Genomic DNA, 17,437 nt, shown 5'->3' with positions numbered 1-17,437 from the left:
TGGATTGGATTAAGGATGAAAATGAATTAGAGATGAAGGTGGATCGAATAATATTTATCCAAATCTGCAACTATTTAGATATACATAAAATTTTGAGCATTCGACTAATATTCATATCCGTATTCATATTATTTCAAAAAAAATGAATAGAAATATGGATAGATAACTATCGTATCCATATTCGAATATTCGATTCCATTTGTAATCCTATGTATTTTTACATAGCACTCACAAATTTTAAGAAAAATAAATGACCACATTAACATGCTATTAACTTGATTTATCATTCATTTAATAATATTTTTAATTTTGTAATCATAAAGTTTAATAGATGCTCAATTAAACATTTGAAAGTTTAAACCTGCCTTCGGTTATTAGGCTGGGTTTAACATTAGCCCCTGGGCCTTTTAAACCAACAGAGCCCAATAAGAGTCCACAAGGGTCCATTCTTGTAGTGATGCGATATGGACCGTCCGATCAAAGAGCCTTCCGTTCCGGTGAGATCGCTCCTTCGTCTCATAAATGCCCGCCCCTCCCCATCGCTAGGGTTTCTCCCGGTCGTCGTCGCAAACCTTCCTCCCAAAAACCCTCGGGCGATAATGGTGAAGGGGCGGCAGGGCGAGCGCGTGAGGTCCGGCGCTCTCCCCTCTCAGAATTAAACCTAACCCTAGAAATCCATTTTTGTCTCTCGTTCTCATCGCTTCCTCTTCTTCTCTCTCGCAGGCTTTACGTTCGCGGCACGATTCTCGGCTACAAAAGGTTTATTTTTTGATGAATTTTGTTTTATTTTCTATGATTTTTTTTTTTTTTGGATCGGATCGGGTTTAATGGGATGTGATTTTGATCAGGTCGAAGTCGAACCAGTATGAGAACACGTCGCTGATCCAGATCGAGGGGGTGAACACCAAGGAGGAGGTGGCCTGGTACTGCGGCAAGCGCATGGCGTACATCTACAAAGCCAAGACCAAGGCGGACGGGACCCGCTACCGCTGCATCTGGGGCAAGGTCACCCGCCCCCACGGCAACAGCGGCGTCGTCCGCGCCCAGTTCAAGTCAAACCTCCCACCCAAATCCATGGGCGGCAAGGTCAGGGTTTTCATGTACCCGAGCAATATTTGAGGTGAGGTTCCAATTACCTTTATGTTGAAAAGTTTCAGTACCCTGTTACTTATTTTTTGATTGATTGTTATGGATATGCTTATGTTTTGCTAGATAACTCTAAAGCTTCAATAGAAAGTTCTTTTTGGTAATTTTTGAAGCACAACATTTTTTTAGCTGCAAACAAACAAGCATCTTTTCTTGAGATGTATAATACCACCAATGAGACATAAAAAGGAGTAACGAGCACATGGAAGCAAAATTGCCGACTTAAAAGAAATTAACATTGTTACATTTTCGAGTACTCGAGGAACCAATTCTTTTCCATGCTTTTACCCCATCCTTTGGGCCACAACGACGGACTTCTTTTTTCGCAACATTTGGAGTTCCAAGTAACCTATAGGGGATGTTGCTGCTTTAGGAGAGGCCGTTTCCTTTTCTTGCTTCCTCATTCTGGGTTCCTGTTTGCTTTTATCTCTCTTAAGGATGGGATGCTCTGTCGCGCTGCTCTCTGCCTGGTGGTGCTGGTCTAATGGAAGACCATGATTGTCTTGCTTGCGTGCATTGTCTCTTGTTGCAAGGACGTTGGCTTCTATGCGCATCTTTCTCACTTTCAGGCAGTTATACATCCTGCATTTTTAAACTCCTTACTATGAATATCCAGTTTGGGCAGCTTTCCATGTCCTGTTATCTCGTGCCTATAACCTGCTTGGTTGATCTTTATTGAGTCTAGACATCACACTCACAAGCCATCCCCTGCCAATGTGGTAGCATAGATATGAAAGAAAGTAAAATGATGAAATGCCCAGATTGGGGAGCTATTCATCACTTGTTATGTCCCAAGCATATCGTGCTTGTCAGGTATTCCTTGAATAATGCATGCATTTGCTTTTGCTGAATACGGTAAGATATCTGCATGGAATTTAATCGAATAGACTGCACCCTGCTTGTAGGCTATCTGCTTAGATCATAGATAACATTTTCACCTTGCTTTTAATAGTTGTTCGTTTAAAACTCTTGATTTGTTTGGGAAGATGATGAACAGGGTTCTGGGCCCAATCACTTTACTTTCAAGAGTTGCCTCTTTGCCATGTTTGAGGATCTGTAGAATTAGTTCTGCATCCCCAGCCCTTCCCATTCAATTAACTAGTATTAGCATGAAGTTGAAAAGCTTTAATATATTGATCGACTTGTTTTGATTTTCTTTGAGCTGCTATGGTGTTTATGCTTATTGTCAAAATTGTTAGAACTCTTATTTTGGAAGAAGATTGCTCGACGATCCTCATATTTATCACATTTATCTCTTGAAGCTCTTGGGCAAATATTTGTTGCTCTTAGGACTTTGAGATCTAAGTGTAATTGTAATTTTTGAAGCACCTTTATTCAAGAAACATCATAGGGTTTATTCAACTGATCTGGAGCACTTATTCATATGTGGCCACTTTTTGCATCTTCTATTTAGTGTCACCAGTCCCTGTAGTTTTGTCATTGATATTCACGATTTTATCCAATTTAACCTTCTCTTGTTGCCTCTTATATAGTTATACTAAATCGTGAGCTTCTTTTTAGGTGGTTAAAAACAGAGAGCTTGAAGGTTTTCTTCTTAAGCTAGTATGTATCAATGCTCAAAATTGCAAATTGTGTTTGTATTAGATATATATTGGCTATTGATATTTGCTGGATAGTTTAGGATGTGCTTGCATTTTACAAAACCTAAGAAAAGGCTTCAGTGTACTTCTCAGATACACCTAAGATACTTCTTGGATAGGGATGGGGGGATGCTTTATTTTTCTTTTTTTTTTTTATGAATGATGATCTTTCAATATTGAATTATTTATTTTGAAGTTTTTGATGCCAGTATTATTATATAGAGTATTAATGTGTGTTGTAGCCTGGTTGTTGAGGGCTTATCATTCAAAAAAAAATCATTATGGGCTCGTTTGGTTCGCTGGAAAGAAGGGGGGAAAGTGTGGTCAACGGAAAAGTAATGAGATGCCTCTTGTTTGGTTAGAGTTTTCAAAAGAGAGATACGGGAAAGCTGTATTTTCATGAGAATATGATTTCGGCCTTGTTTGGGGGAGCTTTTTGAGGGCCAGAAAGCACTTTCTGGCCCTCCAAAAGTACTTTTAGATGAAAAACTGTGTTTGGTAAATTTTTCAAAAAGCTATTTCAGCTTTTGCGGGAAGCTGAAAACAGCTTTTGGGAGGAAGCTCCAATTTGGAGCTTTTGGGAAGAAGCTGTTTCAGCTTTTTCGGAAAGCTGTATTTTTGACAAAAATGCCCATATTAAAATAACATAATTACATAGTTTGCCTCTTTATAAACCTAAAAATCTGCTGGAGCCAAGAACCCTAGCCGTCAGACTCCCTTCCATAGAAAAAGGTATTTTTCTTTTCAATTTTTGTATGCATCTCTTGAACCACATTTTAGAAGAAAATTTTTTTAATCCTTTTCCATACCTTCCAAAATCAATCTATTGTTTTTTTTTTATCATCAACCTCGCGGCCCACGCTGAGGTCCTCCTCGAGCGTGGACCACGAAGAAGAGCCTCTGGACTGCGGAAAATTATTTTATGAGAAATTATTATGAAAAATTATTTTATACTAATAATTATAATATTTTATACCTTTATTTTTGTGTTATACTATAAATATAATATCATATTATATTATATCATAATACATTAATATGTTATGTTAAATAATTTAATATTATGTTATATTATGGAAAATTAATTTATACTAATAATTATAATATTTTATACCTTTATTTTTGTATTATACTATAAATATAATATCATATTATATTATATCATAATACATTAATATGTTATGTTAAATAATTTAATATTATGTTATATTATTAAAAATTAATTTATACTAATAATTATAATATTTTATAACTTTATTATTGTATTATACTATAAATATTATATTATATTACATTACATTATAATACATTAATATGCTATTTTAAATAATTTAATATTATGTTATATTATAGAAAATTAATTTATAATAATAATTATAATATTTTATACCTTTATTATTGTATTATACTATAAATATTGTATTATATTACATTACATTATAATACATTAATATATTATTTTAAATAATTTAATATTATGTTATATTATGAGAAATTAATTTATACTAATAATTATAATATTTTATACTTTTATTATTGTATTATACTATAAATATAATATGTATTACATTATATCATAATACATTAATATGTTATGTTAAATAATTTAATATTATGTTATATTACCAAATATTAATTTACTCTAATAATTATATTATTATTATGCTATATTAACATAATATTATTTTATATTACAATAATATTATACTATATCGTATATTTATGTATTAATTTATGTTATGTTTTATTATGTTCTGTTGTATAATACTATGCAATGTCCTTTATGGTAATTTTGTCATACAAAAGTACTTTCTCAGTTTGTTTACCAAACACAAAACAAAGTACCACAGCACTTTACGAATGTAGTTACCAAACAGCAAACAGCTTTTTATAACAGCTCTACTTCAGACAGCTCTACTTCCAACAGCTCTACTTCTAACAGCTCTACTGCCAACAGCTCCCCCAAACAGGACCTTCCACATTTCATGGAAAAGTCTTTCTCATGAGAAACATGGGATAGTTACTTTCCAATGAGGCGGGAATCACTCCATTTTTATTTTTTTTCCAAAAAGGCCCTTCAGCATTAAAAAGACATTAAAGACCTAATTTTTATTAAGGGCATAATAGGAATTATACGTAACTTTTTCAGGAAAGTGGAGGGTCAACCAAACATAAGCACTTTGGAAATTTGTCACTTTTCCATGGTCAACCAAACATGCCAAAAGTATTTTCCTAGGCATCCTCTTCCTAGGAATTTGTTTCCCAGAAATCATATTCCTAGGAGAAAAATGCATCCAGCAGACCAAACGAGCCCTATACAGTATACAGATTATGGTCTATTTTTTTGAATGATGACTAGTTGATAGGGTTTGTGGATTTTAATGCTTTCATATGATCTAGGGAATATGTTATTTGGATAATCTACAATGATTAACCTATGCTTTCATATATACATGCATATTATGTATGTATGTATTTATTTATTTTTTTAATTGTATCCTAGTCATATCCCATCCTACTCTTTCAGGATTTGGTGCGCCTGTATCCTGCATCCATTCTTCCTAATCCTTGACCTGCTAGGTAGAATTTGTTATATTTTGTGGTAATGAGACAGACTACCAGTATTAATATTTGTTTATTTTTCAAATAATTATAATGTTGGGAGCATCCACTCTTGTTCCTGCAGACTATTTCTTCTATTACATTCTTTAGTATCAACGTTATATTTCTACTTGAAGCATACTTTTCTATTTTCAGGGCAGTCATTTACTTCAGTAATATAATTTCATAGGAGTTTCTTGAAGTATTTTCCATTTTTCCTCCCCCCCCCCCAAAAAAAAAAATGTGTTTGTGCATCAAGCATACCTGATGCCCTTCATCCTGACGCCTGACTTTAGGTCTCATATTTTATGTAATTCTGTAGAGCAGAGCTTAATGACACCGTGGATGAGATTTATAATGCTTGTCTTCTTCAACTTAAGGATATCCTCCAGCAGCTCCATGCTTATCATATCCTTTGTGTTCTCCGACGGGAGTAGGTTGGCAGGTTTGGTTGCTAGTTTTGGAACCTTGGTCAAAGCTTGTTATGTATGAGATTCTAATTTCCCACCGGGCCTGATGGTCCTTGTTCTTTTTTGTGTTCTGGTTTCTGGTTGGAGCACCGAGTAGGGGGCTGTAGTGCATTAACAAAAAATAAAAATAAAAAAATAAAAATAAAAATAAAAGCAGCAATACCCTGGAGCTTTCGTGTATATATCAACACATTGAATCAGCTCTTAATTGTTGGGCTCCCTTATATTATTTAAGAAGGCTCTCAAATATTTCATGAAAACATGTTGTAGCTGGTGTAAGGGCTACTTTCATTGCTTGAATATTAATTGATTCATTATTACGAGTTCTAATGATTGAGGCAAGTTAGAAAAGAAGAAGTTACTATTGATTTCCTAGACTATTATTAGGCTGCAGAACTTTTAACAAGATAGAATGCATCAAAATATTGTCATATTCATATATATGTTTCTAATCAACAGTTTCCCACGCTTTAATTTCCTTTTCTGCTTTCATGTAAGATCTTCTATTTTGCCGATGCTCATGAGGCCTCATTGTTTAAAGGTATATCTGTTCTACCAAAAGCAAGGATTCTAAACATCTTTTTTTTTTGCCCCTCCATTCAGGTGTATCGATGCGGTGCAAATATGACAGAAGGCGGACTTGTAGTTTGGTAACAATTGAATTTCAATGCTTGTTTTTAGTATGTCAAATTATTGATACTCTAGTTGACTGATCGTATATTTGCAGTCTGTTATTGTGGAGGTGAAACTTAATTTGCACATTACAATTATTATGTTTTTTTTATGGGAATATTTGGAAAAATGGCTATATATCAGGTTGTCGCTGAGTGCATGGATTGTTTGGGGAGCTAGATTTGTAGTGTGAGCTTGTGCCCAAACCTTCTTGCAAATCTTTTGACAGTAGATCTTTCGGAAGTAAAGCTTTTTAAAAAAAATATTTGTTGTTTAGTACCTACATTTTTAAAGTGCCGTATTATTTTAATATGTGTTTGGTAAACAAACTGAGAAAGTACTTTTGGTATGACAAAATGATCAGAAAGAACATTGCATAGTATTATACAACAAAGTATATAAAATATAATATGTATTAATACATAAATATATAATATAGTATAATATTACTGTAATATAATGTAATATTATTATAATATAGTAATATAACATTATATACTGTAGCATAATAATTTAATATAATATTAAATTATTTAACATAACATACTAATGTATTATGATATAATGTAATATATATTTATAGTATAATATAATAATAAAGGTATAAAATATTATAATTATTAATGTAAATTAATTTTTTATAATATAACATCATATTAAATTATTTAACATAACATACTAATGTATTATGATATAATGTAATATATATTTATAGTATAATATAATAATAAAGGTATAAAATATTATAATTATTAGTGTAAATTAATTTTTTACCTTTCTGATGACCATATATCTCTCTAATAAATTTTCTAGGTGGGTAATAAAATTGGTTAAACAATTGCTAAATTTTTAGATGAAAAACTGTTTAGCATGTTCTATGTACACAGTTAATAAGACTTTGAATACATTTCATATAGCTTGGCATACAGTTAAGTCTTTCTGGCACACAATTAAGTAAATTTGGAAATGGTTAATATAGCTCAGCACATAGTTAAGTCTTTCTGGTACACTGTTAAATAAGCTTGGTGCACAATTAAATAAGGATTGAACATAGTTAATCTAGCATGGAACGCAGATAATATATTTTGGCACACATTTAATTAAGGCTTGCACATAGTTAATATCCTGTCTAAACTTTACCTTGTTTCTGCTTTTTTACATTGTTGATGCAGTAGCAACAAAAATACAAAAAACAATATTCATGTTTGCTCAAATACAAATTAAATCAACCATCTCCTCAAAAATTTTATAAAGAAAAGAAGTCAATGAGCTATAAGTTGAGAAGCAATATGATCACGCAAAATATTCATCTTACGGTTACCCAATATTTGGTTTTGCTCTGCACTCAGTTCTTTCTATGATTCATTAATCTCTAAACAATCAGAAGGGAGTAGATCCTCATTATCATCATAACGCTGAAATTCTAAATTTTTAATTGCATGATTTCTAATAAAATTATGAATAACCATGGAAGCCGCCAAAATTTGGATTTGTTTATGATAAAAAAAGTTGGGCATGATACTTAATATTCTCCATCTACTTTTCCAACATCTAAATGTCCTTTCAATAATGCATCTTAAGGAGTAATGTGCATGATTAAAGATTTCATGCATATCCCTTAGTTGACTTTGATGTCGAAAATCTGGTAAATAATGCCTCTCCCCTTTGTAGGGCCCCATATATCTTGACATGTGAGGATATCCTGCATCCACCAAATAATATTTACATATATACATATTTATATATGTATATGTATATATGTATATGTATATATGTATGTATATATGTGTATATGTGTGTATATGTGTATATGTGTGTGTGTGTATATATATGTATATATATGTTTGTATATGTATGTATATATATATATATATATGTATGTATATGTATATATATGTATGTATATATGTGTATATATATGTATATCTATATGTGTATATATGTATATCTATATATATGTGTGTGTGTGTGCGCGCGCGTTTGTGTGTCTATATATATATATATATATGAGTTAGTGTTTTACATTTATGCATGAAAGTTAAAAAAATATACCTGTGATCATGATATATTTAATTAATATGCATATGTCTATATTATAATTAAAATGCATACCTCTAGGTGGGTGTAGAAATTGGAGCTTTTTTTTTGGCATATAGCATCTAAAACAATACAAGCATCATAAGTAGTACTCTTCCATCTAGCACAAACAAAAGTAAAACACATGTCAAAATCACAACAGGCCATAACATTTTGTGTAGGAATTCTTTTTCGGCCAATATATTATACTTGTTTGGATGGAGAAATTTTTACTTGTATATAGATGCCATCAATTGGTCCAATGCAGTCCTTAAAATAAGGCCACCAATGACTATTATTGTGGATTTTATTTGGAATATTTTTGAACTCTTTATGAACGGGCTAATAATATCCTTGAACATTCTTAAAACAACATTTAAAATACAGGTGAAATATCTACTAATTGTTTCTTTGGAATGTTGAAATATTTCTTGAACCATCCTATTTCCAAACCCATGTCGTAGAATCATCAAAAACATAGACACCAGCTTCTCAACAAGAATATATCTAAAAGCTTTTAAACCATATTTGACTTTCAATTTCATGCTCAGATCAATAAATACATGTTTTTCACTCTTCCTAACTTGGCACAAGAGCAAGCGCTGTACTCTATCCGCACCCGTCCCTGCACCCGCCATTTGAAATTGTTGTTGGCATCTATCTGGATTGCCATGTAAAATTATTGATACAAATCTGTATCCGGTTTGTTAGGTCCTACAAGGCTTGTTCTCAATCTATTTTGTATAATATTCAGTAACCGTACCAATAGTTACAGTTAGTAGAATATAAAAGTTATCATCAACTATCTCATCTTCACTAGAATAATTTTCCTCAGAACTATTGTCAATGCTTCCCATACATGTAGAAAAATATTACGAAAAAAATAAAACATCCGTAACAAATAAAACAAATGATATAAATATGTAATACAAATAACACAAATAATATACACATAATATTTATAATATCCATAAAATCAATAGCATCCACGATACATTATTCAAGAGATAACACAAATACATATAGTCCACCATTCTGCAATAGAAGTTCATAATTAAAACTACAAAATATATTGCCATAATAGTGCATCAACAACTACTTCTTTAGGTTTGACATTCGCTTGAGCCATTCAATCTGAAGATAGGTATCTTGGAGAGCCACAAATATCTCTCAATATTCTCTTTTAAGAAGCACTTTAGCAACAATCAGAAGCAGTTTAGGTTGTGCTACCATCTCAAGTATCGCATGCACTACGCTCATCATCTCATCGATACTACATCTTGGTTTATCAATCATCTTGGATGACACTGTACTTCTCTTCTCCACTGCATCAATAAGACGACTCAACTGCTAAGATAGTTGTGCAGCATCCCCTACCTTCCTGCATTTCTTATCATGCAAGGTAAGGCTAACTCTCTTCTTTCCTCTCTCTTGGATAGCATCGGATGCAATAGTAGGGTTAACATTAAAATTATTAGTGAGAACGTCATAAATTTTATATGTAATCATATGAGGGTCTTCATATGAGTCACCTAAGCCCTCAAACATATTATTATTAACCCCATCCAATCTCTCAAACACTCCAATTGTGCCCTCAACATCCTCCTGCACTAGTAAAGCTGGTGCCTAGAACCCCTCCCCAGTGGCACTAGTATCTTTAAATAACCTATCCAACTTCATGGCATGTTGCAGACCACGTTCTCGGAACTTAACTGCATCAGGAATCTCCTGCAAATTAACAATATATAGTTGTCAATAGTAGTTTATAAGTTATTATAATAAATCTTACAAACATCAAACTAGTGGCACATGTATTTGCATTTTTTTTTCTCACTATGCATCCGATGCATCTATTGTATTTCTAGCAGAATTCCATCCAAGCCCTGTTTTCTTTTCTAGCAATTTCAACCAAATGCTCTAATTTACTTTCAGGTTATCCCACTTATTTTTAAATTTTTTTGTAACCATATTGATTTCCAATCTTCTCATTGAATTTTTTAATTATATTGGCCCACCTTATTATTGAAATATGTTCCTAGGTGATTACTAGCTTCAACTTTACCAATACATATATCGATAAACTTCTCCATCAATTTGTTATTCCAAATAGCCTTCTTCTTCTTCTCATCTTGGGTTGATGGACCAGCAATGGTATGTTGGCTCTTCTTAGACATTTGTTCTTTTTACAATGCAACAAGAAAGATATGAAACATTTTGTTAATCATAGGTCATGATTTCATCACAAAACATGCTCGCTTGTTGCTCAAACACCTAGTGTGTTCTTATTAACTAAATCATTCTACAGTTTTCAATGAACAGATGAACCTCCAAGAATTACTTCTCTGCTTGACATATAATGGTGATGCAATCTGCAACTGCAGTGAAAAATTAGATATCCTATCAATGGACGTGACAAAATGGGGAAATATGTTTCCACTCAAACATAATGAGTTTGGGGCAACATAATGTAATTAAACATTAGGAAAAAGTTCATGGTTAGGTCAGTTTGAAGGAAGGCTCAAGCTTGAATAAAATAGGAAACAGGGCTCAAAATAAGTTTCATTCATTTGGAACTTTTTAGGGTTTAAGATCCATACCTTCCTATTAAGACCAAACCTGAAAATGTAATCCCTTGGAATGAAATTACCTTGGAATAGAAAAACCATTCAATGAAATGTTACAGGAAATAGTCTTCTTGAAGTAGAGAAAAGCTTGGAAACATCCTCATTAAGGATGATGGAGTAGGTTAAGTAGGGTGCGAATTTGAAATGTTAGCATAAAATGATTGATCCTACTGAGTAATGAATTGAGATGCTTAAAACAATATAGATGTGGAAGACATACAAAATCAGGAAGCACATTTTTTTTGCTTATGACCTTAGGCTAGTTCTTTGGTCAATCATCGAATTACTTCAAGACCCAGAAGTTTACATGCTTTTGGTAATAATATGCTCACAAAATTGTTCCACAGTTTTATTCCTCAAGACCATACATAGATCATGAAAGCAAAAATCTTATACGACTTAGCGCTTAATTCCTTGAGAAGACATGTTTCAAAATCTTTGCAAATATGAATAATCATAATGCACGAATATAGTGAATAACAGCTATAATAACAGAGTATCAATTTCATTCAACTTTTTTCTCTCTCTGTCTCTAGCAATATAATTCATGCATAAACGGAAATAAATAATATCACAATCCTAATAAGTGTAATTATCTTTTCCTCTCTCTGTCTCCCTATTATAGAGAGAGATCCTCTCTCTGAAACTGGGAGAAAACCTGTCTGTAACATGTGGTGGACCGCAAGATCAATCAAGAGAGGGAGTGGGTGGACCGCGATGTCGCAGTGCTCTGAATATGGAAACGAATCGATGGAAGATAGATTGTTTTGAAAAGAATGGAGGAGAAATTATAAAATTTTTTTTCTAAAACTGGATTCAAAAGGATGCATACAAAATTAGAAAAAAAAATACATTCTTCAAGGGATTTTTCACGGGAGGAAACTTGTTTGGCGACTAGGGTTTCTTGTTTGGACTCTCACAGATTTTCAGAATTATAAAAAGACATTTTGTATAATTGTTAGATTTTATCACGAGTATTTGGTAAAAAAAAAAGCTTTCCGACAAAATCTAAAAGTGCTTTTTCAGAGAAGTTCCAATTTAAAAAGCTGTTTTTAGCTTTCTGGAAAAGCTAAATCAGCTTTTTGAAATTTTTACCAAACATCCTTGTTTCATCTAAAAATGCTTTTGGAGGGCCAGAAAGTACTTTTTGGCCCTCCAAAAGCTCTGTGAAACCGGCCTTGGTTATAGCAAGGAAAGAAAATGATGGGCAGAACAGTGGGGTTTAAGCTCGGGCTACCACAGACTCTACCCTGATGTTGCTGCCTCACTTAAGCTCCGGTGCTGCCATTGCTATGCTGTGGCCGACGGTGATGAGCCCGAGACCCTATCATAACTACTCTCTTATAATAATTTTATTTTGGATTTTTTGCATGAATATCCTTCTTAATATTAAATTTTGCATGAATACTCTTTCAAAATTGATATTTGCATGCATGTCCTTGTAAAATACTTGTTTTGCTATTCTATCCTTTTTTAATCCTTATTTTTGCATATTTACCCATGCCAACGCCGTTAAAAAATTAACGGTTTTAAATTAAAATGACTAAAATATCCTTTAATGAGCAGATGTGCAAAAAAAAATATTTATAAGGCGATCACAATGGAGGACAAAAAAGTAATTTCAAAATTTTATTTTATTTTTAATTAAAATAAATATAGTTTTTATTAACGGTGTTAGAAAAACCGTTATATTAGGGATATTTGTGCAAAAACAGTGTTTTGTGAAGGTACATAAATAAATATAAATTTTAAGAGGATATTTACGGATATATGAATTTTTAAAAAGATATCCATGCAAAAAAAAAAAAAATTATTTTTATGCGAGAAGGTTGCCGTCAGCGCCACCGGCTCAACATTGATGGCAGTCTGGTGGTGGCCTTGGGTCCTCGGATGACAGCAGGGGTTGTGGGAAGCAACCTCCTTGTTATTTAAATACACATTTAGGGATTAAAGAATTGGACTCTCGAATCATTAAACTAGCATATAATCCATATCATGCGATTTTTTTTTAATTTAAAAAATATACCATCTCTAACATATTATTTTTTATTAATTATGTGATTATGTTTGGTAGCTGGTCTTAAATTATTTTTTTGCAGTATGTTTGCTATGATTTAATATCTGCACTAGCTTGGATTGTCGCAGAATATTTTTTTCCATATTTTTATATTTTTGTTCTTATTTTATGTTTCTCAATTTATGAAATAGTATTTTGCATGTATAGAATAATTTGAGAAAGTAGTCAAAAAGTATAGCAATATAACTTTTTGAATACACAATTTTCCACTCAAAATTGGATCTTTTTTTGACCCAATATTAGGTATGAACATAAAGTTCTAATTGAGTTTGGTTTTAAGTAAGGTTTCCCATACAGATCGATATTGTACAGTATTGAGTGTATTACACCGGTTCGAACTAGTATTCAGTCTCTTACCATACTAGCATTCAGTATGCCTCGTTGTTTCATTTTGTACCATATATCGACACTGTAATAGAATGATATTGATACGGATATAACCGAATACAATTCTAATCTAACACATTGAAACCCTACTTTACCTAACTTATGCTCGTCCATTCCTCTTTTAAAAGATTAACTTACCGTTTCTTGTTATGCAAACACTGGGGTTGTCAAACCACTTGGGCAAGCCAAGTTTAGCTTGAGCTTGGCGAGAGGATCAACTCAAGCTCAATTCAAAGTTAAATAAATTCATCTTGAACTAGCAAAGCAAATTTATATTTTTTCGTTCATGGTTCAACTAAGAGTGAGAAATTGGGCTTGAACTAAGCTTGAATTAGATTATAATTCACGCTAAATTTGAGCTTAGTCAAACCTGAATTGATCTGACCTTTTTTTTAGAATTACCAAACTCATCAATTAAGCTCATATTCAGTTCTATTTGGAACTAAATGTGAATCAAGCTTGATCTTATATTTCAATTTCAAAATTAATTTCAAATCAAGCCCAATCAAACCCAATATTGATCCAGCATGGTGCAATTAGACCCCTTCAAAACGCTAATTAGCATGAGCTAGCGGAGTTCAAATCAATTCTTCTGAATACATACATATAAATTTAAATTTTGATGTGGGCTTTTGATCTGCTCCAAATCTGCCGTTGGCACATGCTAGTTACCGCCGTTATTTAGAGCGTAGCCTGGTCTTGTGCTTGCGATCAGGAACTTTCTTTATGGCGGCAACCCAAACAACAGTCCCGTGAAACTGCTACTCACCACCGAAACAGTCACGACCACTTGGAATCTACCGACAAGGAGGCAGGAACACGTGGAGGACCGGAACGGTCAATGGAATAGGAAAAAAAGCAAAGAGCGAAGACTTACTTTTTTTTTTTGTTAGAAGAGCGAAGACTTACTTGGAAGACCCAAAAAGAAAAAGGGGAAAAGAATGACTGATATTCTCGCGAAAAGAATGATTGATATCGTCTAATGTCCCACGAAGTCGACGGTTAGATCGAACACGACACGGATCTCAAAGTACTTCGATATCTTCCATTTGCCATCTATCATTCCACGATCCAATAAACGGAGGGAAGAAACTTGGGGCGCACTGCGCCTGGAAAACTTACCGCGCAAGAAACTTGACGGGCATACGAATCCCATGTCATCGTTCGACACGTAAGCTCTCCTTTTAGACTAAACGAATTATAAAATTTCGATCCAGACACGCCCAATACCAACTCCACTTGCTCCTCTTCTCCAACCATAGAACAGAGGGCAGCTGCGATCCAACTCACCAGACGACCACCGAATCCATCTCCATGGCTTCATTCGACAAAGCCGTAGAATCCTACAAGAAAACCCTCGCCGCCGCCGCATCCCTTGCAGCCTCAGCCATGCTGGTCCGCTCGGTCGTGAACGAGTTCCTCCCTCATGAAGTCCAAAGCCTCCTCCTTTCCGGCTTGAACATCTTTCGAACCCGTACTTCCTCCGAGCACGCCATCGTCATCGAGGAAACCGAGAAGTACGCCAGCAACCAAATCTACGAGGCCGCCAAACTCTACCTGGCCACCAGGATCAACCCCTCCATGAAGAGGCTGAGGGTCAGCAGAGTAGATGAAACAAAGAGCATGGTCATCTCTTTAGAACCAGGCGAGGAGATGACCGATGTCTACGAAGGGGTCGAGTTCAAGTGGCGGCTGGTTTGCCAGGAGTCGGAGGGATCGCACAACAGCAACTTCCGGCAAGCAAACACCGCAACCGAACTCCGGTCGTTTGAGGTCAGCTTCCACGAGAAGCACAAGGACAAGGCATTGAATTCTTACCTGCCGTTCATCCTCGCCCGAGCAAAAGCAATGAAGGACGAGGAGAGGATGCTCCAGCTCTACATGAACGAAGGGGAATCGTGGTTCCCAATAAACCTTCACCACCCGTCGACATTCGACACGCTGGCGATGGAGGCAGAGCTCAAGAAGGCAGTCATGGAGGATCTCGCGAGGTTCGTGAAAAGGAAGGACTACTACAAGAGGATTGGGAAGGCCTGGAAGCGAGGGTACTTGCTGTACGGCCCGCCAGGGACCGGCAAGTCCAGCTTGATTGCAGCGATGGCGAACTATCTCAAGTTCGACATCTATGATTTGGAGCTCACCGAAGTCGGATGGAATTCGACCTTGAGAAGATTGCTGGTTGGAATGTCGAACCGATCGATTCTAGTGATCGAGGACATCGATTGCACCATTGAGCTGCATCAGAGGGAGGAGGCTGGATCGTCGAATTCATCATCAGGCAACGACAAGGTTGGTGGGATACTGTCTACAATCTTCTTCACTTGATTTCATGCATGGTCTAGGAGTCAACTTAATTTGGATTGTTCGACGATGTGTTGCAGGTGACGCTCTCAGGGATGCTCAACTTTGTCGACGGACTCTGGTCGACCAGCGGCGAGGAGAGGATCATTGTGTTCACCACCAACTACAAGGAGCGGCTCGACCCGGCACTGCTCCGGCCAGGCCGGATGGACATGCACATCCACATGGGCTATTGTGGTGCCCATGCATTCAGGGTCTTGGCTTCCAACTACCATGCCATTGATGACCACCCATTGTTCCCTGAGATTGAAGGGTTGGTGAGGGAGGTGGAGGTGACCCCGGCGGCGGTCGCGGAGGAGCTGATGAGGAGTGATGATACTGATGCTGCACTCCATGGGCTCGTCCAATTCCTCCAACGGAAGAAAATGAAAGCTAGCGGAGCCAAGGGCGAGGGAGATTGTGGCGAACATGTCGCAAGAATGGATTGAGACGCTGGTGTGCAGGTGCCACAAAGAGGATGACGAAAACAGTGCTTTTCTTTCTTTCTTTTTATAATTGAAATAAAGAGTTTTTCTTCCTTGGTCCAACCTACTCGATATATATTTTTGAATAAACGAAACTGGTGGCTTGCAAATTTTCCCAGCAAAAATTTGATACTGCCAGCAATTTATTCTGTACTAGCTTGTAACCCACGCTGGGTTTATCTGAAATGGAAGAAAAAATTTTTGATACTTTATCAAATATCTTTTTATAATAAAAAATACTATTTCGTTTTAGCAAATGAACTTACATTATTAGTCTTAATGTTCGTAAGTTGTTCGTCTAAACTGAAAAGAAGAGGGAAAAAAAATCTACGAGAGTATTATTCAATTTTAAAAGTTCAGCCATGAAACATAATTAGAGATTATGAAAGAAAAAAAAAAGAAAATGAACGGAAAAGGAATGCTTAAAGTTAAATTACCTCCGCTACAATGGTAATGCTGAGTTATATCAAAGATTTTTTTCTACAAAAAAAAAGTGAGATTTAAATTATGTTATCGGCTTGTACTTGGAGATTTTTTTTATAAGAAGTTGCTTCTTGAAAAATTCACTATGAATCTATTTTTCAAGAGTCGAAATAACAGATTTTTCTTGAACTCCAGACGAAGAAAGTCCGGATCTAAAACTTTCATGCGGATTAGTACGTTGAGATTCACTTTTTGAAAAAATATTTATTATCTTAAAATTATAGACATTACCAATAAAACTCTGCGACCCAAACATAATTTGGAAGATGCATGTGCCATTAAAAATCATTTTAACAACAGCCGAAAAGCAAGTTTGCCACATTTACGTCCATTGCAAGGTTAGGTGCCAAAACACCAATTAATTACTGAGCTAATTTTTCAAATATTATAAAAATTATTGCACCAATTTTATCCTCAACGATAGTACTTAGTTTATAGCTTCAAAGGATAGATATACAACAGTTATTTTTGTTTA

The 17,437-nt window shown here is 34.7% G+C and overlaps 2 protein-coding genes and 1 pseudogene across 3 annotated transcripts; 2 read left to right on the top strand and 1 right to left on the bottom strand.

Annotated features, from left to right (window-relative positions):
• Positions 1-474: 474 nt before the first annotated feature.
• On the top strand, positions 475-6,645 carry LOC103715952 (large ribosomal subunit protein eL33w-like). Of its 2 annotated transcripts, none has more exons than XM_088704351.2 (4): positions 475-631; positions 724-759; positions 849-1,120; positions 2,668-2,704. In XM_088704351.2, the coding sequence occupies exons 1-3, from the start codon at positions 600-602 to the stop codon at positions 1,117-1,119; spliced, it is 339 nt and encodes a 112-aa protein (XP_088560477.1). In that variant the 5' UTR covers positions 475-599; the 3' UTR covers position 1,120; positions 2,668-2,704. The 2 variants fall into 2 exon arrangements, with proteins under 2 accessions (XP_088560477.1, XP_008801979.3); XM_008803757.5 differs by lacking the exon at positions 2,668-2,704 and adding an exon at positions 6,422-6,645 and having other exon boundaries at positions 478-631.
• On the bottom strand, positions 1,431-9,204 carry LOC149768711 (uncharacterized; annotated as a pseudogene).
• Positions 9,022-16,736, top strand: LOC103697461 (protein HYPER-SENSITIVITY-RELATED 4-like). The gene is made up of 3 exons (XM_088704289.2): positions 9,022-14,825; positions 14,922-15,943; positions 16,036-16,736. The coding sequence occupies exons 2-3, from the start codon at positions 14,969-14,971 to the stop codon at positions 16,441-16,443; spliced, it is 1,383 nt and encodes a 460-aa protein (XP_088560415.1). The 5' UTR covers positions 9,022-14,825; positions 14,922-14,968; the 3' UTR covers positions 16,444-16,736.
• Positions 16,737-17,437: the final 701 nt, after the last annotated feature.

Source organism: Phoenix dactylifera, chromosome 1, assembly GCF_051530095.1.
Source record: "Phoenix dactylifera cultivar Ajwa chromosome 1, Ajwa_hap1_PhDact_Kaust_v1.1, whole genome shotgun sequence".
Classification (NCBI taxonomy): domain Eukaryota; kingdom Viridiplantae; phylum Streptophyta; class Magnoliopsida; order Arecales; family Arecaceae; genus Phoenix; species Phoenix dactylifera.
This window is presented reverse-complemented; position numbering and strand designations above follow the sequence as displayed.